Consider the following 25,034-nt stretch of genomic DNA (forward strand, 5'->3'; position numbering starts at 1 on the left):
TTTACCTCAAGAATTGGATCATCAAGTGATATCTCCTTCAAATCCTCAGGCATGTGGGAAATTAGCCCAAAGCCACCACGCTGGAAAATGGGAACTTCACCATCTTCTGAACCAGACTGTGCAACAAAAGAAAAACGTAGAACATAAGAGTTTGGATTGGAGTGCAGTAAAGGTGAAGAGTAAAAGGAGCTGGGTTGACATTCGGTGACAGGTGAGGTAGCTCACCATCAGTGTCCGCTCAGGGAATTCACTCCCATACACAGCAAGAACCACATTAAATTGTGGGATTCCAAAGCTGAGACTTACTGATGAAAAGTCTGAATCAAGGGAGGGAAGTTCATCCTTAACATGAGCGAATATCCTATCCCAGTACGATTTGAGACCATCGCAACCAATCTCTGAGCTATCATATGTTCTCTGAAGTTCACAGTTGGCTTCATCAACTTGGGCTGGTTTCGGATTATTTGAAGTCATTTTTATTCACAGCCCTGCTTTTTCATACAGTAGGAATCTGAAAACAGAAACAATTAAACAGTTTGGATCATTTACATTTCTTAGTGATTAACCTACCCAGGATAACATGCTCAAGGGCTATCCAGTCAGTTAGACTATGAAAGATTCATGCACCCATGAGCAAAAAGAAATTTCTTTCATACAACCTATTCCAGTTAGAGTTGCTACAATCAAAAGTAAATTCATAATCAGGTGGAATGAGAAAATACAGCAGGAAAGAGGATTAAAATGTCAGCAAAGTAACAGGATCAGCTCCTTAAACTCATTCAACCATTAAATTTGATTATAGTTGATCTGGACCTCAACTTGATTTACCCGCCTCTGGGTACCCAACAAAACCGGATAGATCGCAATCTTAAAAATTCCAATTGACCCATAATCAACTGTCTTCTGGGAGATAGAGTTCTGGAGTTCCACTACTCTTTATACAAAAATGCAAAGCAGTACTAGCCTCCCACTTTGGTCAGTGTTCCTCTGGGCATGTATTGCCACACATCCTCATCCCACAACTCTCATTCCCTCCCCAGGCCGTTGTTAACCCCATGCCTCCAAGACTCTCTGCCCCTCCGCGGGTTACTTACTTGCCCCACCTGCCTCAGAGTGGGTGTGGGAGAGGTGGCATGCTGTGCCTGCCCAACCAGAAGCCAGTATTTTTCCCCACCCTGGGAGGGAACTTTGTTTCCCACAGCCTGTTGGCAACAGGGGCATATATTCACTCCCTCACCTCGGTGAGCCTGTGAATGCCCCTCACCAGGGGGTCTGTTTCTCCGTCTCCTGCACTGTGTTTGCCCCCACTTCGGCCCACCATCCAGTGCATGTACATCAATCTTCCAACCCCATGGAACGCATTTTGCAGCCATCTCCAACCAGTCTGCCTCCCCCTCTGGAAGCATGTGTTTGAGCCCACCCACACAAGGGAAGCCTGTTGCTTTCCCCCCAGTTTGCCTCCCTCCCAACATCGCATCCCAAGGAAGTGTTTGAAACCCCTCTCCTAGTGATCCTATGCCTGTACTCACCTCCTCCCCCAATCCAGGGGTCCTATGCCTGCACATTTCCACGCCCCCAGGGGTCTTGTGTCTGTACCCCACACCACAGGGATCCAGTGTCTGCAAACACTCCCCCCCCCCCCCCCCCCAAGGATCCTGTGTCTGCAACCTCCCATCTTTATTTGCCTCCCCGTCCTTGACCCCCCCCGGGTCTCTGTTTGCCCCCCTCCGGTCTTTGTTTGCCACCCCCCCTGGGTTTTTATTTACCCCCGCGGATCTTTGTTTACTCACCCGGTCTCTTTGTTTACCCTCCACCCCGGTCTTTGTTTACCCTCCCACGGGGTCTTTGTTTACCCCCGCAGGTCTTTGTTTACTCCCCCGGGGTCTTTGTTTACCCCCCCGGGTCTTTGTTTACCCCCCCGGGTCTTTGTTTATCCCCGGGTCTTTGTTTACCCCCGGGTCTTTGTTTACCTTCCCCCCGGGGTCCTTCTTTACCCCCCTGGGTATTTGTTTACCCTCCCCCGGGATCTTTGTTTACCCCCCCCCCCCCCCCGGGGTCTTTGTTTACCCCCCTGGGGTCTTTGTTTACCCCCGGGGTCTTTGTTTACTCCCCGGGACTTTGTTTACCCCCCCGTCTTTGTTTACCCACCGGGTCTTTGTTTACCCCTCTGGGTATTTGTTTACCCTCCCGTCTTTGCCCCTCCCCCCCCCCCCCCGTCTTTGTTTCCCCTCCCTCCTGGTCTTTGTTCCCCCCCCTCCCGTCTTTATTTACCCCCCCATCTTTATTTACCCCCCTGGTCTTTGTTTTCCCCCCCCCCCCATCTTTATTTACCCCCCCCGTCTTTATTTACCCCCCCGTCTTTATTTACCCCCCCCCCGTCTTTATTTACCCCCCCGGTCTTTATTTACCCCCCCCCCCGGTCTTTATTTACCCCCCCCCGTCTTTATTTACCCCCCCCCCCGTCTTTATTTACCCCCCCCGTCTTTATTTACCCCCCCGTCTTTATTTACCCCCCCCCTCTTTATTTACCCCCCCGTCTTTATTTACCCCCCCCCCCGTCTTTATTTACCCCCCCGTCTTTATTTACCCCCCCCGTCTTTATTTACCCCCCCCGTCTTTATTTACCCCCCCCCCGTCTTTATTTACCCCCCCCCCCGTCTTTATTTACCCCCCCCCGCCCCGTCTTTATTTACCCCCCCCGCCCCGTCTTTATTTACCCCCCCCCGCCCCGTCTTTATTTACCCCCCCCCGCCCCGTCTTTATTTACCCCCCCCCCGTCTTTATTTACCCCCCCGGTTTGCTCCCAATCCCTGTGTTTGCCCCCATTAGAGGTGTCTATTCGCCCTGGAAAGTCCGTGTTTGCCCCTCTCCCGGGGTCGGGGGGGGGGGGGGGGGCTAGGTCCGACCACCCCACTGTTTTGTCCCCCAACTGTTTCTCACCTCTTAACGGTCTGCCGGTTTGAATACACCCGGCACAAAATGGTTACACCGTTGCTCTTGGTTACGTGACGCTAACCTGGCCGAGGGTTCGTATGAATTGCAACAAGAATGAGCCAGTAAAGCACAAGATGGTCATTCTCAATTACAAAGTGCTTTCGTCCTCCGAACAGCGCCGGCATCTCGGAGGACTCTCAGTCACTGCTGCAAGGACACTTGGCTGAGACGTTGCCCAAGTTCTATGGGATCGAAAGTAACTTTTTTTTAATAGCTTATTGTGGTTTCTTTGAGAATTGGTGAATCGGACTTCATATTTTACCCCCAAAAACCGAATCTACAGTATTTTCCATTTGTTCATATTTTGTTCTTGCTGAGACCCGGCACACACGACGACCAAATGGCCAAATTCTTTATCGTATTATGAACAATCGAATTTATTGATTAAGCGTATTTTTAATGTAAGGGAGTTGATGGCTGATTTTACAACTATTCCCTGGCTCTGCAGGAACACGAGCCCAAAAATAAGGCCAGTACCCCAGTCTTTGCAGCATTAAGACTCACAGCGTTGCACCGTTTGGTCAGTCGCCCAAGGACCAAGGCTACGAACTAGGAGCTGAGATTCTTAAAATCATCCCTTGTGAACAGACTACCTCCCACAGTTAAGAAAGCATTTAAAGTTAGTACAGTAAATAGGGCTAGCAATCTTGCCGATGAATCACAGGTTATGGACTTGAGGCTGGTCCTTCACCGAGGAGGTGCTATGATTCATTGGGACTAATCAAAGGTTGGGCATATTCCATAAGTTTTGACTCTTTCTGATCAAGTGATAAATGATCATGTCATATTTTCTCATAGTGTTCAAAAGTTACTTCAGTTGCCATGTTCTGTAACGTAATGGGGTTTTTGGAGCTGTCACGTGAGAACGTCTGAGGCTACCTATGAGCGGGCAAAGGAGGTACCCAGATATAAATCACAGATGCAGAGCTCTGCTGTTCCCCTGGATTGCCCTTCCCAATCGAACAGTGCTATTTCTGTGATAACACAGCATATACTCAACACTCGAAAGTTGGTCAGACGTCTTACCTACTGGAAACATAATTAATTTAGCAGAACTGATGACAGCCCTATTAGGCTCCCTGTCATAAACAAAGTGGGGAAAGGAGTCATCAATTGTGGCATCAGTCAAAAAGTAAACTAACAACATCACCTTTGCTTAGTCCATCAAAATCCTCAACCACGACCTCATTTCAGAGTCACACCAATTTGTGATGATAAGTAAATTGTCATCTGTATGCAAATAATTAATGTACAACTATTGTAGTTCCAGCATCCAACCATCAGGTGGTGTGAGTACACATGAGATCTGGAAACACCATGTGTTCCAGCAGACGTTGTTAGTAAGGAGTTTGTGGCAATTGCATATTGAAGTAGCTCTGTGGTATCTTAGTGTAAGTTAGTGTTAAACCATTATTTCCAACTGTATTAATCTTAGACATTTTAATAATTCATTAGTGTAGTGTTAGTAATAAATAAGATTGTTTATAAAACAAAGTCTAAGATTCTTTGTTCACACTACAATATCAAGATTCAACATCAGCCCAATCAAAGAACAATGCAAAATTCTGTGCTGAGATAATACCAGAAGAAAGAAGTGAGAGCAGGTTCCCTCAACAGTCTTTCTGGGCGAGTAGGGGGGATAGGCAATAAATGTGACCTTACTGGCATTAGCTACATCCTCGCAGCAAATAAGAGAGCCAGCATAGTAGAATAACCTGCATTATCTAATGCCTTTCCCTGACCACAGGGTGTCCCTAGAGGTCTTACTTTGAGGTAATAATGGACTTTTGAAATGCGATCACTGTTGCAATGTAGGAAACACCGCAACCAATGTATGTATAACAAAGGCCCATAATCAGCAATGAGGTGAATAACCAAATACTAAAACAGAAAATACTGGACAATCTCAGCAGGTCTGGCAACATCTGTGGAGAGAAAAGGGAACTAACGTTTCGGGTCTGGATGACTCTTTGTCAAAGCTACCAAATAGTCCGTTTTCGTGATGCTGTTTGACCAATAAATATTGTCCTGGACACCAGGAGTTCTTAAAATGGTGCAGTGGGCGATTTTTACTCAAGCTAGCAGAGGCACTCACGGAACGTTATAGTGGGAGGCACGGCAGCATAGTGGTTAGCACTGTTGCTTCACAGCTCCAGAGTCCCAGGTTCAATTCCCAGCTTGGGTCACGGTGTGTGGAGACTGCATGTTCTCCCTGTGGCTGCATGAGTTTCCTCCGGGTGCTCCGGTTTCCTCCCTCAAGTCCTGAAAGACATGCTGTTAGGTAATTTGGACATTCTGAATTCGCCCTCTGTGTACCCGAACAGGCTCCAGAATGTGGCAACTAGGGGCTTTTCACAGTAACTTCATTACAGTGTTAATGTAAGCCTACTTGTGACAATAAAGATTATTATTTGAAAGATGGCACAACAGCACAGGTGCTGCACTGGAGCGCCAGCTTAGATTTTGCCTTCAGCTGCCTGAATATGGGACTTGACCCCTTCCTGACTGAAATGAGAATGCTTTGAGGAGAATCAGTGGAAAAATGTGACACTGGCCCTGGCATGAGCATGGGATGGGGTGGGGGATTGTATTATTTTTCTTTCAGGGTGCTGTTAGCAGATGCAAAGAAGAATCACGTTTCAATCTGGTAAAGAAAAACTATAACACATACTTCATTGGCTGTAAAACGTTTTGGGGCATCTTGAAATTAAAAACAAAATGCTAGAAATCGGGTCCGGCCGCATCTGTGTCGAGAAACAACAATGTTTCTTTCCACACCATCGGCCTGACTGGTTCTGAATATTTTCTGCAATTTCTGTTTGTATTTGAGATTGCCAGCATTTGCAGTATTTCGCTTCTGTATTGGGGCATCTTAAATTCCTCTTTCTTGATCAAAAATCGTTCCTGATAATTGCACTTCAACTTCATCTTCACTCTTTGATTTCCCCTCGTCTTAACCTGTGACTTTGCGGCCTCGTTACTACAAAATCTGGAAAAATCCCAGGATATTCGTCCTTCAACACTTCAGTTGTCTGATTTTCCACTGGCTTATCAACCACAGTAAGCATCACTCCCACATGCGATCCAGCTATATCATTACCCAAGATAAACTGTATTCCTGGACCAGATAGTTTCTCTATATTACTCCTACTACCACTTCACCACTCTTCACTGGACTTTCCAACCTTACCTTATATAATTGAACACTACTCCTCTCACCCTAAATTCCACATATTACCACCTTTTCTGGCAATATTCTTCCCAAACTACATAACTCCTCATCTCTTACCATTATAGATTGACTAGCTCCCGTATCTCATAAAATTGTGACTTCTTTACCTGCTCCTCCTGATACACGAGTAAACTTTACCCACACAAGTAAATTCTTTAAAGAGATCTGGCACCTTCTTATCAATCACCTCTTGATCAGGCTGTACAATCTTTTGCCCCTCCTTCGCTTCACGTGGGCTTTCCTTTACCACTTTCACAAACCCCACTGTCTTATCCTGTTTTACCACATCAGCCTTCCCAGTGCTTTTCTTCAACCACCAACACTGTGACTTTACATGGCCTAGTTTATTACAGTGAAAACATTTGAAACTTTTCATTTCTTTTCCACCCTCCTGGATTTCTTTTTTAATCTGAGGTACACTCTCCTTATTATCTCCCATCAGATCACCTTTACCTTTACCACTTGAGTATTTTGTATGTCCCCAGCTTCTATCCCTCACAGGCTGAAACCGATGTCCGAAACCAAGCTTTGATTTATGAACTAATTCATAATCAGCTGCTAATCTCTCAGTTTTAACCCTCTGATCTTTCACATTCTATTAGATTGACAGGGAGTGGGATAGATTGGTTTTGGACAATGCTCGGCACAACATCGAGGGCGGAAGGGCCTGTTCTGTGCTACTATTCTATGTTAAAACAAGGCTTTAAACCACCCAGAAACTTCGAAACAGCAATCTCAAAGTTTCCTGCCACAGAGCGAAAATGCTCAGCGTCAAAGAGGGAGGTCCGCCAAACAGAGCGCCACGGCCTTGGAGGACCTGCCACTGGGCAAGTGGAAACCCCTCTTGTGTCACAAGCCTCTCGTTGTTTACAATGCCCTCTGCACAGTGTTATTGGCTGGTCAGTGCCACGTGACGATGTAGCCGGAAGAGAAGCAACGCTGAGAAAGCCGGTGGCCATTTTCTGTCGAACGACAATCCTTTTATTTTAAAAGGTACCTAGCACCGCGGGGGGAGGAGGGATTAGTTCTTGAGGATTTAGGAGAAGATCGCAACAAAAGTAAGGTCACATCGCGGGCACAGTAAGTTATAACCCATAGCAGTAGGGGTGACTGACACACTTATGGTGCGGAGTATCTCATAGCAACATGCATAGGAGTGACAGTAACCCATAGCAACAGGGATGGCTGTACTTCGCAACGGGGATGGCTGTGAATAGCAATAGGGATGGCTGTAACCCATAGCAATAGGGATGGCTGTAACCCATAGCAATAGGGATGGCTGTAACCCATAGCAATAGGGATGGTTGTAACCTTTAGCAACAGGGATGGCTGTACTTAGCAACAGGAATGGCTGTGAATAGCAATAGGGATGGTTGTAACCCATAGCAACACGGATGATTGTAACCCATAGCAACAGGGATGGCTGTGAATAGCAATAGGGATGGTTGTAAACCATAGAAATAGGGATGGTGTAAACCATAGCAACAGGGATGGTTGTAACCCATAGCAATAGGGATGGTTGTAACCTATAGCAACAGGGATGGCTGTACTTAGCAACAGGAATGGCTGTGAATAGCAATGGGGATGGTTGTAAACCATAGCAATAGGGATGGTTGTAACCCATAACAATAGGGATGGTTGTAACCCATAACAATAGGGATGGTTGTAACCCATAACAATAGGGATGGTTGTAACCCATAACAATAGGGATGGTTGTAACCCATAACAATAGGGATGGTTGTAACCCATAGCAATAGGGATGGTTGTAAATCATAGCAACAGGAATGGCTGTGAATAGCAATAGGGATGGTTATAAACCATAGCAACAGGAATGGTTGTAACCTATAGCAATTGGGATGGTTGTAACCTATAGCAAGAGGGATGGTTGTAACCTATAGCAATAGGGATGGTTGTAACCTACAGCAATAGGGATGGTTGTAATCTGCAGCAAAAGGGATGGTTGTAACCTAGCAATAGGGATGGTTGTAACCTATAGCAAGAGGGATGGTTGTAACCTACAGCAATAGGGATGGTTGTAATCTGCAGCAAAAGGGGTGGTTGTAACCTATAGCAATAGGGATGGTTGTAACCTATAGCAAGAGGGATGGCTGTAATCTATAGCAAAAGGGATGGTTGTAACCTATAGCAAGAGGGATGGTTGTAATCTATAGCAAGAGGGATGGCTGTAATCTATAGCAAAAGGGATGGTTGTAACCCATAGCAATAGGGATGGTTGTAACCGATAGCAAGAGGGATGGCTGTAATCTATAGCAAAAGGGATGGTTGTAACCTATAGCAAGAGGGATGGTTGTAATCTGCAGCAAAAGGGATGGTTGTAACCTATAGCAATAGGGATGGTTGTAACCCATAGCAATAGGGATGGTTGTAACCCATAGCAATAGGGATGGTTGTAACCCATAGCAATAGGGATGGTTGTAACCCATAGCAATAGGGATGGTTGTAACCCATAGCAATAGGGATGGTTGTAACCCATAGCAATAGGGATGGTTGTAACCCATAGCAATAGGGATGGTTGTAACCCATAGCAATAGGGATGGTTGTAACCCATAGCAATAGGGATGGTTGTAACCCATAGCAATAGGGATGGTTGTAACCTATAGCAATAGGGATGGTTGTAATCTGCAGCAAAAGGGATGGTTATAACCCATAGCAACAGGTGGCCTTGTCACAGAACTGTAAATTCAGGTATCACCTCAAATTATTTAATCACTTTAATTTTTAGTGGATTGGCGGTTCTTCATAGATCCGTGGCATCCTCATCCTGTGACAGTGTCACTCATTCTTGGGCAGCAGGTCACAGCAACAGGTGTGATGACTGCACTAAGGTGCTACACAACCTGATGCCATCATGGTCCATACATGCGCAGATTTTGTGTCATGAGTGGTCAGTTTATATAGATGCCAGTGTGACTAGTGCTGAGCACAATAACAACCCCACAGACACAGAACACACTTGCTTTGACCTGATTTATCGGGCTGGGCTGACTCAGATTTCTTACCCTAGTGACGATGTGATATGATGGAGGTGTTGTGATGATTTTATTTATCTGTACAGAAATTGAATACAACATGTCTGAACTGAGTGATGAGTCGAGTGAAACGGAACTTCTGAATCGTAGCCTGTCCATGTGGCATGGCTTTGAACAGCGGATTGGTTGTGAGGACTTGGACGTTCCATTAGACCTTCACACAGCATCATCAATTGGGCAGTATGATGTTGTGAAAGAATGCATTCAAAGGTAACAACCGAGGGATTGTTGTCTGCTGCGTCTGATACCAGCAGTGTTACCATTTAAGCAAGTGTAAACACCTACATTTAAAGATGTGAATTCTTCGAAATTGGCCTAAAGTTTACCAGTGGCGATTTTAACTTTCCCCCTTTATGAATCTTAATATACCATTAGATTGAATGTTCACATTTTTAAATGTTGTCCGTTGAACTTCCAAACTGCCCCAGGTCACAAGTGTGGATCCCAATTAGTTAATATTATGTCAATCTACCAACAATTCCAGTGTGAGACACTATATCAGCAATCCCAGTGTAAATCCCATATCAGCAATCCCAGTGGAAAACAAAAATTAATAATTATGTTAATTAATGTCCCCACCTTTAGGATCTAGGTATTTCCCCCTTACCCAATCCCAGGAATCCCTATTTAGTGCTTTGCAGAAAGAGAAAACCATTGTTAAACAGGATAGACTGTACTTTATTATCTTTGAATTTGATGCCAGCATTGAGGGTACCCCTGGGCTGAGTATAACTATGACACAGACTGGCCCAATATGTAGGCGTAAGTCACTGTGTGGCTGTGAAGCTGGGTTAGTGTGTGTGTTGTGGGGGTGTGAGAGTGTGTAGGTGTGGATTTGGTTCAGTGTGTGTGGGGGCCTGAGTCTTTGTTTGGATCAAGCAGTCTGTGGGTCTGTCAGTGTACAGATGTGTGTCTGAGTCAATGTTTGGGAGATATGCTGGGAGCAGGGAATGATTCATTATTTGTCATGTTTAGAGGAAAGATAAACCCGAATCAGAAGAACCGGGGAGGCTGGACCCCTCTGATGTATGCATCATATATCGGCCATGATACCATCGTCCACCTCTTGCTGGAGGCAGGAGTAGATGTCAACACGACGACAGAGAGAGGGCAGAGTGCGCTGATGCTGGCAGCCAGCTGTGGCAATGAGAGTATCGCCTATTTCCTGCTTCAGGTCAGTTTGTGCAGCAATTGCGCGATGTGTCCTGGTGCATGTCAGAGGTATAAGTTAGGTTATAGATGTTGATGGAGATAATATAGTGCACTCAAGGCAACAGAACATCCCGAGAATGCAATGAATGTGATTGAATTGGTGCAGAGACATAAAAAGGAACTAGGATTATGTTATAACCCCCATGAGACCCAAGGGAAGACCCGATTAATCTCCCTGTGAGCCTCGTGGAGTATGAGCTCCCCACTGAGGGGCAGGAGCCCATCAGCGGGATAGTTAACTCAGGACCTTAAAAGCTGGCCAGGTATGAGCTGCGCTGCAAAGTAGTCCCAACTGCGACTGTTATTTGTAAATACTTTACTTTAGGTAATAACAATTCCTTTGACTCTTCCGTCCGGAATCCTCTGTGACTGCTAAATTGGCTATGAGGATAAAGAGGAACTACAGTTGGTGCTGCTAACCATTTGGAGCACAGCCACCTCTCTTCACAAAGGAATAAGGTTTGTACTATTTTGAAAATGTCACTCTTCAGCATACTGTCTGCATTCAATGCGGGTGTTAAGAACTGGACTCAGTATGTGGAACATATGTTTTTTAAAAGGTCGAATGCTATTGTTGGGGATGATCACCAGACAGTGATTCTTCTGACCGCTTGTGGGGCCTCCACTTTCAGCATCATAAAGAGCCTGATGTACCCAGCGGCCCCTGGAATCCAAGATGTTCAAAGAGCTAGTGGCACTCATGGCAAACGATTATAACCCCAAACTGTCAGTTATCGTACAGAGGTACTGATTTAATATGTCCGAGTGGACCCCAGGGGAGTCCGTTACTGAGCTTTTGGACTAATTGCGCAAATTGTCAGAGTTTTGCTACTATGGGTCATCCCTACCCAAGATGCTATGGGACTGCCATGCATGCGAGTAAATAATATGGCGATGCAATGGAAATTTCTGGCTGAGCCGTTGCTGAACCTAAAAAAGGCTTTTGAGATATCGTTCTCACGGGAGAGTGCAGTGAAGAGAGTCCAGGAACTCCAGGGATGTCAAGGATGGAGGTAAACAGTTTAGGTGCCCCCCATTCCAGCGCATAATGCCCCCTACTGCTGGGACTTCCAGGACCCTGCCCTGGCCCAAACACTGCCGGGACCAGGCCCGTTGGAATTGATGGAGCACGATACACGGCGGTGCGGTACTTGTGGCCAGTGAAATCATAGGAATAGGAAACCTCGGGTCAGCCTGTAAACCCGAAGGAGACACCAGCCCAGAGCCTGGACCCTCCACTTTGAACAACCTGATGACGAGGAATGTGCAATTGAATGCATTGCCATGCCACGAGTTTCCCCCAACAGGATTACCATCCAGGTGAACAGCTACCCATTAGAGATTGAGTTGAACACAGACTTTTGCAAGAATCAGGACTGGAGTTCAACAGTTGAGTTTGTGGGACACTGAGGCGAGGCTAGCGTCCTATACAGGCCAACTCTTAGCCATAGCGGGCACTACAAAGACCCTGGTAACCGACGTGCAACGTCTCACCTTACAGAATCGGAGCAGCATTGCCCCACCCGTTGGCTGATGGAAGACAAAGGCCAACAGCATTTATGTCAAGGACATTGGCTGCTGCAGAGTGCAATTATACCCAGATAGAAAAGGAAGGGCTGGCCATTGTATTCGCGCTGAAGAAATTTCATCAGTACGTGTATGGGTGTCAATTTACCATTATGACGGACTACAAGCCATTGCTAGGACTGTTTAAAAAGGACAAGGCGAACAGCTGACAAAGCTCTTTTGACACTTCACTTTATGGGTACCTTGCCGGTCATCACCATTCGGACACGCAACTGGATGCATGGTAGCACAGTGGTTAGCACCATTGCTTCACAGCTTCAGAGCCCAGGTTCGATTCCCGGCTTGGGTCACTGTCTGTGTGGGATCTACACATTCTCTCCATGGGTTTCTTCCGAGTGCTCTGGTTTCCTCCCACAGTCCAACGATGTGCAGGTTAGGTGGTTTGGCCATGCTAAATTGCCCTTGGTGCCCAAAAAAGGTTAGGTGGGGTTACTGGGTTTCGGGGATGGGGCGGAGGTGTGGGCTTAAGTAGGGTGCTGTTTCCAAGAGTCGATGAGGAATCGGTAGGCCAAATCACCTCTTCTGAACTGTAAATTCTATGAAGACTCCACATTGGCCTTTTCACAGTAACTCATTGAAGCCTACTTTGTGACATATGCGATTATTGTTATTATTATTTACTCCCACCAGCCACCCCGATGCATCCATGGGAATGGCCTGGCTGGCCTTGGGTGCGCCTACACGCTGATTTAGCTGGCTCTTTCGAAGGATCAATGTTTCTACTCAGGTTGACGCCCATTCCAAATGGCTGGACATCCATCGTTGTCGTCAACCCTGTCGAAGGCTGTGTTTGAGAAGTTACCTTCAGCACCCAAGTGATTCTGATGTGCTGGTCACAGACAGTGGCATCCCCTTCACCAGTGTCGAGTTCAAGCGGTTTATGAAGACATCCGCATGGGCCCATATTACTCTTCCTCGAACGGGCTGGCCGAGCAAGCGGTGCAGGACATCAAGAGGGGTCTGCAGAAAACAGATCAATGAGCCGTGGAGCTGTGACTGGCACGATTTTTTTTCAGCTAATGGACCTCGCAGCGATGTGCACAGCACCAGCAGAACTGTTGATGGGCCGGAGGCTCAGGCCCCGCCACAGCCTCATGTCCCCCTGGTGGCCCCGACACCGAGATGTGAGAAGTGATAGACTGCGACTCGGAATCCAAAACCTCCAACGGCAATGGCCAGGGATCAGTCACCAGTGGTTGTTACCCCCACACACACACATCCAGCCCCCCCCACACACACACCCAGCCCCACCCCACCACACACACACACCACAGCACCCCCCACCCCACCGCCAACACACACACCTAGCACCCCCCCCCTCACCACACACACACCCAGCACCAACCCCCCCCCCCCCCCCCACCACACACACACCCCCCTCCCCCACCACACACACACACACACACACACTGGAGTGCAGGCGAGAGATAAGCAGGCGCCCTCCTGTTACTACCTTCTTCGGAGGGGACCTACGGACTTCATGGTGGTAGGGATGTTATGACCCTCACGGGAACCACGGGACAGCTCGATTAATCGCCCCGTTGGTCTATGAGCTCCAACCCCACTGCCTAGCAGTTAACTCAGGATCTTAAAGTCGGCCCAGCCAGATAGGAGCCACCCTGCAGAGTAGTCGCAGCTGGGACTAGGCTTGTGACTTGTACATACTTTACTTTTGGTAATAACCATTCATTTGACTCTCCTTCTGGACTCCTCTGTGACTGCCAAAGATTATAAGACTCATTACGGTGAATGTTCAGCCAGTGTAGACAAACCAAAAGGTCTCGGAACATTAACCCTGTTTTGTCTCCTTATGGATGCTTCAGACCTGCGTTTTTACAGCATTCTCTGTTCTTGTTTCAGATTTCAGCATCCGCAGTATCTTGCTTATTTTAGGTGGATTGGGATGTTTGGAATAGAAAGTCACAATAGTTGTGTATTTTTGCACTGCAGTTATGCAGGGAATTTACAGTGCAATGGACAGCCCTTCATTAATATAATGGTCACCAGGCGGCAGCACGGTGGCGCAGTGTGTTACCCTGCTGCTCACGGCGCCGAGGTCATAGGTTCGATCCCGGCTCTGGGTCACTGTCCATGTGGAGTTTGCACATTCTCCCCGTGTTTGCGTGGGTTTTGCCCCCACAACCCAAAAGATGTGCAGGGTAGGTGGATTGGCCACACTAAATTGCCCCTTAATTTGAAAAAAAAATTGGGTAGTCTAAATTTATTTTTTTTTAAAAGGAAAAGAATATATATAATGGTCACCACAACACCAAAGTTGTACTTGTATTAAAGGGAGGAGGAGGTGGTGGCTTAGTGGTATTATCACTGGACTAGTAATCTAGAGACCCAGACTCATGCTCTGGAGACCCAGGTTCAAATCTCACCATGCAGGTGGTGAAATTTGAATTCAATAAAATATCTGGAATGAAAAGTCTAAAGATGATCATGAACCATTGCAGATTGTCGTAAAAACCCATCTGGTAAAGGAAACCCTTCAGTGAAGGAAATCTGCCATCCTTACATGGTCTGGCCTATAGTGACTCCAGATCCACAGCAATGTGATTGACTCTTAAATACCCTCAGGGCAATAAATGCTGGACAAATAAAAAAAAAGATACACAGACTGATCGAGTTTAAAGGAGGGAGCTACAAGGAAAGATTAGAGAATATCCAAATCTACTGTGAGGAGAGGAGGTGCTTAATGGGACATCATTCAGGATATAAATATTAAATGGGGAATTTAGAACATATCATTGCAGAATCTTGCTGCAAACTAAGCTACACAAGTAGAACCAGATATAAAATTGGGGCTTCAATGGGAGGGTTAGGACACTGAAGGGATAGGTTTCGCTGGGAATGTTAAGGCACCAGAGATTTGATGGGCTAAATGGCCTTTTCTTCCATTCATGCAGCAAGGGCTGAGTTGGAGCTGACGGATGACAGAGGCTGGACTGCGCTGTTCCATTGCACGAGCACCGGGCACCAGCAGATGGTGAAGTTCCTTCTGGACAATGGGGCTGATGCAAACCTAAAGTAAGTCACCAAACAGATACGGCTGGCATGTCCTTCACTCTAAGAGTGTCCATGTCCCATATTGCATTCACTGCTCACACAAATAAAATATTAAAAATGTTGTAAATGCAGTGTCTGCATTTAGATAGCTGATAATGTGCTAAATTAAAACTATTCACCTGACCCAAGAACCACCTCGCCTCCTGAAACATAAAATGTGAATGTAACAAAATGTTGCCCCCTGCTGGCTCCCTAGAATCTTTATACTTTATTCTTTCTCTTTGAAGCACCTCAGCTAATTCTTTTTTCAAAGAATTTCTAAACTCTAATTCAACACAGTTTTTGACAGAGAATTCCACATTCTACCTACCCTCTAGGTGAACACATTTTCCCTTTAATTCTTTTTTAAAAAATCTTAAAATGGTGCCTTTCATTCCCATCTCGACAAACAATGGAAACAGTCACTCCATGACTTGGACATCTCTGTCACTACTTGACCTGCTCAACTTTAGAAAGATCAATAATCTCCCCAATGCCTCTAGTCTCCAGTCGCAACCCACTCCCCACACCCATCCACTTCCCCACACACACACACGCACACACACACACACACACGCGCCTCACCTCACCCACTGCACTCCTATATAATACCAGTAGCCAAAGTGTTGCTAATCCACTTCTGTCAAATGACTGAACTAACACTGCCATCTTCTATTTTAGAGAGCCTGTTTTTGGATTTACACCTCTGATGGAAGCTGCCGCCTCTGGTCATGAGATCATAGTCCAATACCTCCTGAACCATGTAAGTGTCTCTCACTTCCCATCTTATCCTATGTGTGCTAAGAGTTCTCTCAACTATCTCATGATGGCAGATGCTTCCCCTGCTTCGTAGGTTTACTGTCCTGACCCCATACAGGATTTGAGTCTGGGTCAGGTCAACAGGGCCCATCATGGTTGGTGGTGAGCAACTGAGTCCCATAGAGCAGGGAGGCAGCAGTCAGTCTTGGCTCAAGTCGAGTCAGCTGGGAATAAGCAAGGCTCGGGAATTTTTTTAATTCTTTCATGGAAAGGCCAACATTTATACCCATCCCTAATTTCCCTTGAGAAAGTGGTGATGAGTTGCTTTCTTGAACTGCTGCAGTTCATCTGGTTACACCCACAGTGTTGCTGGGAAGGGAGTTGCAGGATTGTGACCTAGCAGCAGTGAGGGAACAATTATATAGTTTCAAGTCAGGATGGTGTGAGGTCTGGAGGGGGACTTGCAAGTGGTTCCCATGCATCTGTTGCCCTTGTTCTTTAGGTGATGGAGGTCACGGGTTTGTAAGGTGCTATGGATGGAGGCTTGCCAAGTTGCTGCAGTGCACATACTGCTGCTGCTTGGCATCAATGGTTGGAGGAGTGAATGTTTAAGGTATTGATCATGCAGCTGCTTTGTCCTTCTCGAGTGTTCATCGCACTCATCTAGGCAAGTGGAGAGTGTGCCATCTCATGCCTGAATTGTGTCTTGTAGATGGTAGACAAACTTTGAGGAAACAGGAGATCAATTCTAACTGCAGAACTCCCTGCCCCTGACCTTCTCTTGTAGCTACAGTATAGTATGACTGGTCTAGTTCAATTTCTGGTCAGTGGTAACTTGTGTGGCACAAATGTTATTTGCCATTTATCAGCCCAAACCTGAATGTTGTCTAGGTCTTGCTGCATATGGGCTACAGTACCTGAGGGGTTGCAAATAGCGCTGAACATTATGCAGTCATCAGTGAACATCCCCACGCCTGCCTGACCTTTTGATGGAGGGAAGGTCATTGATGGAGCAATTGAAAATGACACAGTCCTTGAAACCCCTGCTGTGACCTCCTGCAGCTGGTCTGATAGGCCTCCAGCAACCTCAGCCAATTGCCTTTGTGCTAGGTATGACTACAATTAGTGGAGAGTTTTCCTCCTGATAACCATTGATTTTAGTTTAATTAGGGCTCCTTCATGCCGTACTGGGTTAGATTCTACCTTGATGTCAAGGATAGTCAATCTCACCTCACTCCTTTAATTCAGTGTTTTAAATTTTTTTTTTTTTTTATTCAAAATTTTACAATAATTTTTACAAGCCACTACAAAAAAAGAAAAACAACAAAAAGAAAACATAACAGTAAAACAGAAAACAACTTAACCATTTAACAGTTTAACCAATTAACAAAATAAGGTGGGGTATTTGCCCTTTACAAATGAAATCCATCCACCGCCCAAGCCACACCCCACCCACCCACCCCTCTGGTTTGCTGCTGCTGCTGACCTCCATCTAACGTTCCGCGAGAAAGTCAAGGAACGGTTGCCACCGGCTGGAAAACCCCTGCAAGGACCCTCGCAAGGCAAACTTTATCCTCTCTAACCTGAGAAACCCAGCCATGTCACTGACCCAAGTCTCCACACTTGGGGGATTTGCGTCCCTCCACATTAACAAGAGCTGTCTCCGGGCTACCAAGGAGGCAAAGGCCAGAACTCCGGCCTCTTTTGACTCCTGCACTCCTGGATCATCTGATACCCCAAATATCGTTATCCCCCAGCTTGGTTTTACCCGAGTGTCCAAGACCTTGGATATAGCCTTTGCGAAGCCTTTCCAAAATCCTGTAAGTGCCGGGCATGCTCAGAACATATGGACATGGTTTGCTGGGCTCCCTGAGCACCTCACACACCTGTCCTCCACCCCAAAGAACTTACTCATTCTCGCCACTGTCATATGCACCCGGTGCACCACCTTAAACTGAACCAGGCTAAACCTGGCACAAGATGAGGAGGAACTGACCCTGCCCAGGGCGTCTGCCCACAGGCCGTCATCCAGCTCCTCACCCAGCTCCTCCTCGCATTAGCCCTTCAGTTCCTCCACCGAGGCCTCCTCCGCCTCCTGCAGCTCCTGATATGTTTCCAATATCTTGCCATCCCCTATCCACATGCCCGAGACCACCCTGTCCTGCATCCTCCAGGCAGGCAGCGGGAATTCACCCACGCGCTTTTTCACGAACACCTGAACCTGCATGTACCTAAAGGTGTTCCCCGGGGTAGCCCAAATTTCTCCTCCAGCGCCCCCAGACTAGCAAAAGTCCCTTCAATAAACAAGTCCCCCATCCTTCTGATACCCGCCCTGTGCCAACTTGGGAACCCCCCGTCTATTCTACCGGGAACGAACCTGTGTATCGGGGCCCAAACTGAAGCCCCTACCTCCCCCCTGTGCAGTCTCCACTGCCCCCAGATCCTCAATGTCACCGCCACCAGCGGGCTGGTATACCGCATCGGCGAAAGCGGCAACGATGCCGTTATCAGTGCCCCCAAGCTAGTATCTTTACAAGACGCCGCTTCCACGCTGCCCCCTCTCCCTCCACTACCCATTTCCGAATCATGGATATATTCGCTACCCAGCAAACCCCCCCCCCCCCCCCCCCCCCCCCCAAAACTGTGCTCCAAGAGCAGTCTCTTAACACGCGGGTCTTATTTCCCCATACAAATCCCGCAATAATCCTATTTACCCGCATGAAAAAGGACTTGAGGATGGGAAGGCACTGGAAGACAAACAAGAACTTGGGGAGGACCGTCATCTTTACAGACTGCACCCTGCCCGCCAGGGAAAGCGGTAGCATGTCCCGCTTCTTTAAGTCCTCCTCCATCTGATCCACCAGCCGCGTAAATTGAGCTTGTGCAGGCACCCCAGCTCTTACCACCTGAATGCTCAAGTAGCGAAGCTACTCTCCACCATCTTAAGCGGTAACTCTTCCAGTCTCTTTTCCTGGCCCCTCATCTGTATCACAAAGAGCTCGCTTTTTCCAACGTTCAGCTTATACCCCGAAAAGTCTCCAAAATCCCTAAGAATCTGCATGACCTCCCCCAGTCCCTCCACCGGATCCGCAATATACAGGAGCAGGTCATCCGCATACAGTGATACACAATGCTCTCTCTCTCTCTCTAACCCCCCCTGCAGTTTCTAGACTCAACGCCATGGCCAGCGGCTCAGTTGCCAGGGCAAACAGCAGGGGGGACAGGGGCACCCCTGCCTCGTCCCTCGATGTATCTGAAGTACCCCGACCGCAGCCGGTTCGTCGACACACTCGCTACCGGGGCCCGATACAACAATTTGACCCATTCTGTAAATTCCTCTGAAAAACCCAAATCTGTCTACACTTCCCGCAGGTACTCCCACCCCACCCGATCGAAGGCCTTCTCCGCTTCCATTGCCGCTACCACTTCTACATCCCCCCCCTTCCGAGGGCATCATGATCACATTCAGGAGCCTCTGCACATTCGTATTCAACTGCCTGCCCGTCACAAACCCTGTCTGATTCTCATTAATCACTCCCGGGACACAATCCCGGGACAGAATTTGTCCTCAATCCTAGTGGACAAAATCTTGGCCAACAGCTTTGCATCCACATTAAGGAGCAAAATTGGCCTATAAGAGCCACATTGCAGCAGGTCCTTGTCTCGCTTGAGGATAAGCGAGATCAGAGCCTGCGACATTGTCGGGGGAAGGGTTCCCTTTTCCTTAGCCTCATTGAAAGTCCTCAACAACAGCGGACCCAGCAGCTCCAAGAATTTCCTACAAACCTCTAGCCCCTTTTTTTTAAATATAATTTTATTGGAATTTTTTACAGAAATATAAAACGTAACGACAAACAATGAAATGCAACAAAATAACCCATAATAACTGTATCACCCCCAGACCGTATCGACGCATGTATCCCATCCCCCACCCCCCCCAACCCCAATGAACAACAGAAGAACTTAAAAATAAATTTAAATTAATAAACAACATAGTCATCGCCCCCCCCCCCCCCCACACCTTTTCCCTCCCCCACCCCCCCGGGTTGCTGCTGCTGCTACTGTCCCCGTACCCTATCGTTGAGCCAGAAAGTCGAGAAAAGGTTGCCACCGCCTAAAGAACCCTTATACCGACCCTCTCAGGGCGAATTTGATCTTCTCTAGCTTAATGAAACCCGCCATGTCATTGATCCAGGTCTCCACGCTTGGGGGCCTCGCATCCTTCCATTGTACCAAGATCCTTCGCCGGGCTACTAGGGACGCAAAGGCCAGCACACCGGCCTCTTTCGCCTCCTGCACTCCCGCTCCACCCCAACCCCAAAAATCGCGAGTCCCCATCCTAGCTTGACCCTGGATCCCACCACCCTCGACACCGTCCTCGCCACCACCCTTCCAGAACTCCTCCAGTGCCGGGCATGCCCAGAACATATGGGCATGGTTCGCTGGACTCCCCGAGCACCTGACACACCTGTCTTCACCCCCAAAGAACCTACTCATCCTCGTCCCAGTCATGTGGGCCCGGTGCAGCACCTTGAATTGGATGAGGCTAAGCCGCGCACACGAGGAGGAAGAATTAACCCTCTCCAGGGCATCAGCCCATGTCCCGTCTTCGATCTGTTCCCCCAGTTCCCCCAGTTCCCCCTCCCACTTAGCTTTCAGCTCCTCTACTGACGCCTCCTCCGCCTCCTGCATAACCTTGTAGATATCAGATATCTTCCCCTCTCCGACCCAGACCCCGAAGCACCCTGTCGCTCACCCCCCCTCGCGGGAAGCGAAGGGAATCCCTCCACCTGCCGCCTAGCAAATGCCTTTACCTGCAGATACCTGAACATGTTCCCCGGGGGGAGCCCAAATTTCTCCTCCAACCCCCCCAGGCTCGCAAACCTCCCATCAATAAACAGGTCCCTCAGCTGTCTGATGCCCGCTCTGTACCCAACCCTGAAATCCCCCATCAATGTTCCCCGGGACGAACCTATGGTTCCCCCTTAACGGAGCCTCCATCGAGCCCCCCACTTCTCCCCTATGTCACCTCCACTGCCCCCAAATCTTGAAGGTAGCCGCCACCACCGGACTCGTGGTATACCTCGTAGGAGGGAGCGGCCACGGCGCCGTACCAGGGCCCCAGGCTTGTATCTCCACAGACGCCCTCTCCATCCGTTTCCATGCTGCCCCCTCCCCCTCCATTACCCACTTGTGCACCATCGACACATTGGCCGCCCAATAATACCCCGAGAGATTGGGTAACGCCAGCCCCCCCCCATCTCTACCCCGCTCCAAGAAGACCCTCTTCACCCTCGGGCCCCCCTCCATCTCCCTGACTCCCTCAACGCCATAGCCAAAGGTTCAATCGCCAGTGCAAAGAGCAAGGGGGCACCCCTGCCTGGTCCCACGGTAGAGCCTAAAGTACTCCGATCTCCTTCCATTGGTAACTACACTTGCCATCGAAGCCGCGTAGAGCAGCCTCACCCATTTGATGAATCCCTCCCCGAATCCGAACCGCTCCAGCACCTCCCACAGGTACCCCCACTCAACTCTATCAAACGCTTTCTCCGCATCCAGCGCCACTACTATCTCCGCCTCCCCCTCCACTGCCGGCATCATAATAACATTTAGCAGTCTCCGCACATTCGTGTTGAGCTGCCGTCCCTTGACAAAGCCCTCTAGCCCCTTAACCAGTTCCTCCATCTCGATCGGGGCCCCCAATCCCTCTAGTCGTCCCTCCTCCACCTGTGGAAACCTTGTTGGTCCAGGAACTGCCTCATTCCTCTCTCTCTCTCTCTCTCTCTCCCCCCTCCCCCTCCGGGGGCTCTGACTCGTACAGTTTGCCATAAAAGTCCCTGAAGACCTCATTAATCCTTGCCGAGCGCAGCACCGTGTTACCCCTCCTGTCTCTAATTCCCCGAATCTCCTTGCCGCCTCTCTCTTTCGCAGCTGATGTGCCAGCATCCTACTTGCCTTCTCTCCATACTCGTACACTGCTCCCTGTACCTTCCTCAACTGAGCCTCAGTCTTCCCCATGGTAAGCAAGTCAAACTCCGCCTGCAGGCTCCGGCACTCCTTCAGCAACCCTTCCTTGGGGGATTCTGCATACCTACTGTCCACCCTGAGTATCTCCCCCACCAATCTCTCCCTCTCCATCCTATCCCTCTTCTCTCTGTGGGCCCTGACCGAGATTAGCTCCCCTCTGACAACTGCCTTCAGCGCCTCCCAGACCACTCACCTGAACTTCCCCATTATCATTGGTCTCCACATAGCTTTGGATACACCTCCGGACCCGCCCACAGATCTCCTCGTCCGCCAGTAGTCCCACGTCCATTCTCCACAGAGGGCGTTGGCCTCTCTCCTCCCTCAGCCCCAACTCCATCCAGTGCGGGGCATGGTCCGAGAAGGCAATGGCCGAATACTCCACCCCCTCCACTCTCTGAATTAGCGCCCTACTTACCACGAAAAAATCAATCCGCGAGTGCGCCTTCTGCACGTAGGAGAAGAAGGAAAACTCCTTCGCCCTTGGCCTGGCAAATCTCCACGGATCCACTCCCCCCATCTGGTCCATGAACCCCCTCAGGACCTTGGCCGCTGCCGGCCTCTTACCCGATCGCGCTGCCGGCCTCTTACCCGATCTTGACTTAGACCGATCTAGCGCCGGGTCCTGGACCGTATTGAAATCCCCCCCCCCCCCCCCCCCCCCCCCAAACTAGCCATCTCCTTTTTTAGGCCAGCCATGTGCCCGCACCTTCCAGCTCCCCAGGCGGAAGCCCCCCGCCCCGACTCTCCCCTTTAACATCAGTTCCCTTCCCCCTCAGTCAGCACAGCAGCATCCCAGCCCCCCCTTAACTCCCCCTCCCCAAACAAACATCCGCTTAATCTCCCCCCCCCCCCCCCCCCATTGCGCTCCCGTAAATCAGCTGACTCATTCTGATCCCAGCCACTCCCGCCTCCACCTCCAATCCCCCTGTGGGTCCCTTACAGGTCTCCACTCCCCCCCCCCCCCCCCCCCCCCCCCCAACCTAAGTGGGGTAGAGAGAGTCCTCCCCCCCCCCCCCACCCCGTCTGAACAAAGAGAGAGAAACAAAGCAAAGTACCGTACACTCAAACCCCCAGCTTCAGGTGCCACCCCCACCATTTCGCGGGTAAACCGCGCTCCCCATCTGGGCCGACCCCACCTCCTGTGAAGCAGTTCTTCCCAACTGCGACCTCGCCCAGAGCCTCGAGGGCCTAGGGCAAAGGGGACCACAAAAACGCAAGAAAACACAGGGGAAACCCCAACATAACATCGCCCCCTCCAGCAACCCCATAACATACTGCAGTCCATTAACTCGAGTTCAGCTTCTCATTCTTAATGAAAGTCCACGCCTCGTCCGGCGTGTTGAAATAGTGGTGCCGGTCTTGATATATAACCCACAGCCTCGCCGGTTGTAACAGTCCGAACTACACCCCCTTTCTGTGGAGGACCGCCTTGGCCCGGTTGAATCCCGCATGCTTCTTGGCCAGCTTTGCACTCCAGTCCTGATAAATACGGATCTTGGTGTTCTCCCACCTGCTGCTCCGCTCCTTCTTCACCCATCGCAGGACACACTCCTTATTGGTGAAGTGTTGGAACCTTACCACCATAGCTCTCGGCGGCTCATTCGCCCTCGTCCTCCTTGCCAGGACTCTGTGCGCCTCATACAGCTCTAGGGGACTCGGGAAGGCCCCCGCGCCCATCAGCGTGCCCAGCATCGTGGTCACATACGCCCCAGCATCCAACCCCTCCACACCTTCAGGGAGACCTAGAATCCGCAGGTTCTGCCTCCTTGACCTATTGTCCAGATCCTCCAGCTTCTCCTGCCATTTTTAGTGCAGCGCCTCGTGCGCCTCCACTCTAACCGCTAGGCCCAGGATCTTGTCCTCATTATCAGAGGCCTTCTGCTGCACCTCCTTGATCGCCGTCCCCTGCATCTTCTGGGTCTCCACCAGCCTTTCAATCAACGCTTTCTTAGGGGCCAGCATCTCCGCCTTTAAATCCGCAAAGCAGGTTCTTAAAAACTCCTGCTGCTCCCGTGACCACTGGGCCCACGCTGCCTGATCTCCGCCCGCCGCCAGCTTGTTTTTTCGCGCCCGTTCTCTCTTCCCCAAAGCCGCTTTTTTGATCGCCCCACTCCTGGTCCACTCCACACAGAACTGGGGGACCCTCACTGTTTCCTTCCCACACCGGGAATCGTTGTCAAAGTACCGCTGGAGCTCCTTAAAAGGGCCCAAAAGTCCGTTATCGGCAGGAGCTGCCGACTGTGCGACCTACCCAGGCATAGCCGCAACCGGAAGTCAAGTTCATGTTTTTGTTCATGTTTGAACCCAAACTGAACATCAGTGACCAGGTTATTGCTGAATGTGTCGCGTGATCGCACCATCAATGACACTTTCCACACTTTGCAGAGGATGAAAAGTAGACTGATGGGGCAGTAATTGGCCAAGTAGGATTTTGCTTTGTGTGACCAGGACATTGCTGGACAATTGTCCACATTGCTAAGTAGATGCCAGTGTTGTATCTGTACTGAAACAGCTTGTTTAGTGGCATGGCTTGTTTTTGGGACAGGTCTTCAGTACGACTACTATGATATTGTCAGGGACCATAGCCGTTGCAGTATCCAGTGCCTTCGGCCGTTCCTTGATATCACTTGGAGTGAATCAAATTAGCTGAAGACCGGCATCTGTGATGCTGGGGTCCTCAGCAAGAGGCCGAGATCGATCATCCACTCGTGGCTGAAGATGATTGCTGAAAGCTTCAGCCTTGTCTTTTGCACTGATCTGCTGTGCTTATCCATCATTGAGGATGAGGATATTTGTGGTGCCTCCTCCTTCGGTTATTTGTTAATTGTCCACCATCATTCACGACTGGATGTGGTAGGATTGCAGAGCTTTGATTTGATTCATTTGTTGTGGGGTTTCATTTGTTGTGGGGTTTCATTTGTTGTGGGGTTGCTTAGCTCTTATCACATGCAGTTTCCACTCTTTGGCATGCAAGTAGTCCTTTGTAGTAGTTTATCAGGTTGGCATTGCATTTTTAGGTAAGCCTGCTGTTATTCCAGAAATGTTCTCCTGTACTCTTCATTGAATCAGAGTTGATCCCTTGCCTCAATATACATGGTAGAGTGAGAGTTTACATTGATTGT

General features: G+C 49.0%; 2 protein-coding genes across 12 annotated transcripts in view; one reads left to right on the forward strand and one right to left on the reverse strand.

Annotated features, from left to right (window-relative positions):
* The window catches only part of LOC119978565, a 73,613-nt gene extending 70,581 nt beyond the window's left edge, over positions 1–3,032 (reverse strand). Inside the window, exons 1-3 of one of the 5 annotated variants that reach the window (XR_005463490.1) lie at positions 1,791–1,965; positions 307–511; positions 6–116 (exon numbers count right to left, since the gene is read on the reverse strand). Coding sequence is in view for 4 of the 5 variants with exons in the window: in XM_038820301.1 (XP_038676229.1) it covers positions 6–22 (17 nt within the window). In the remaining variant the exon portion in view is untranslated. Of the gene's footprint in view, positions 1–5; positions 117–306; positions 512–1,094; positions 1,399–1,529; positions 1,629–1,790; positions 1,966–2,940 lie in introns of those variants that run through there. The other 4 variants (XM_038820301.1, XM_038820299.1, XM_038820300.1 and 1 more) reach the window with 4 other exon arrangements.
* A 4,088-nt stretch (positions 3,033–7,120) lies between these two features.
* The window catches only part of anks3 (ankyrin repeat and sterile alpha motif domain containing 3), a 49,936-nt gene continuing 32,022 nt past the window's right edge, over positions 7,121–25,034 (forward strand). For 2 of the 7 annotated variants that reach the window (XM_038819809.1, XM_038819814.1), the window contains exons 1-5: positions 7,121–7,219; positions 9,303–9,486; positions 10,252–10,450; positions 14,988–15,108; positions 15,808–15,889. In XM_038819809.1, the coding sequence (XP_038675737.1) occupies positions 15,065–15,108; positions 15,808–15,889 (126 nt within the window). In that variant the 5' untranslated portion in view covers positions 7,121–7,219; positions 9,303–9,486; positions 10,252–10,450; positions 14,988–15,064. The other 5 variants (XM_038819810.1, XM_038819811.1, XM_038819815.1 and 2 more) reach the window with 5 other exon arrangements.

The sequence above is a fragment of the Scyliorhinus canicula genome, chromosome 15 (assembly GCF_902713615.1).
Source record: "Scyliorhinus canicula chromosome 15, sScyCan1.1, whole genome shotgun sequence".
NCBI classification, from domain to species: domain Eukaryota; kingdom Metazoa; phylum Chordata; class Chondrichthyes; order Carcharhiniformes; family Scyliorhinidae; genus Scyliorhinus; species Scyliorhinus canicula.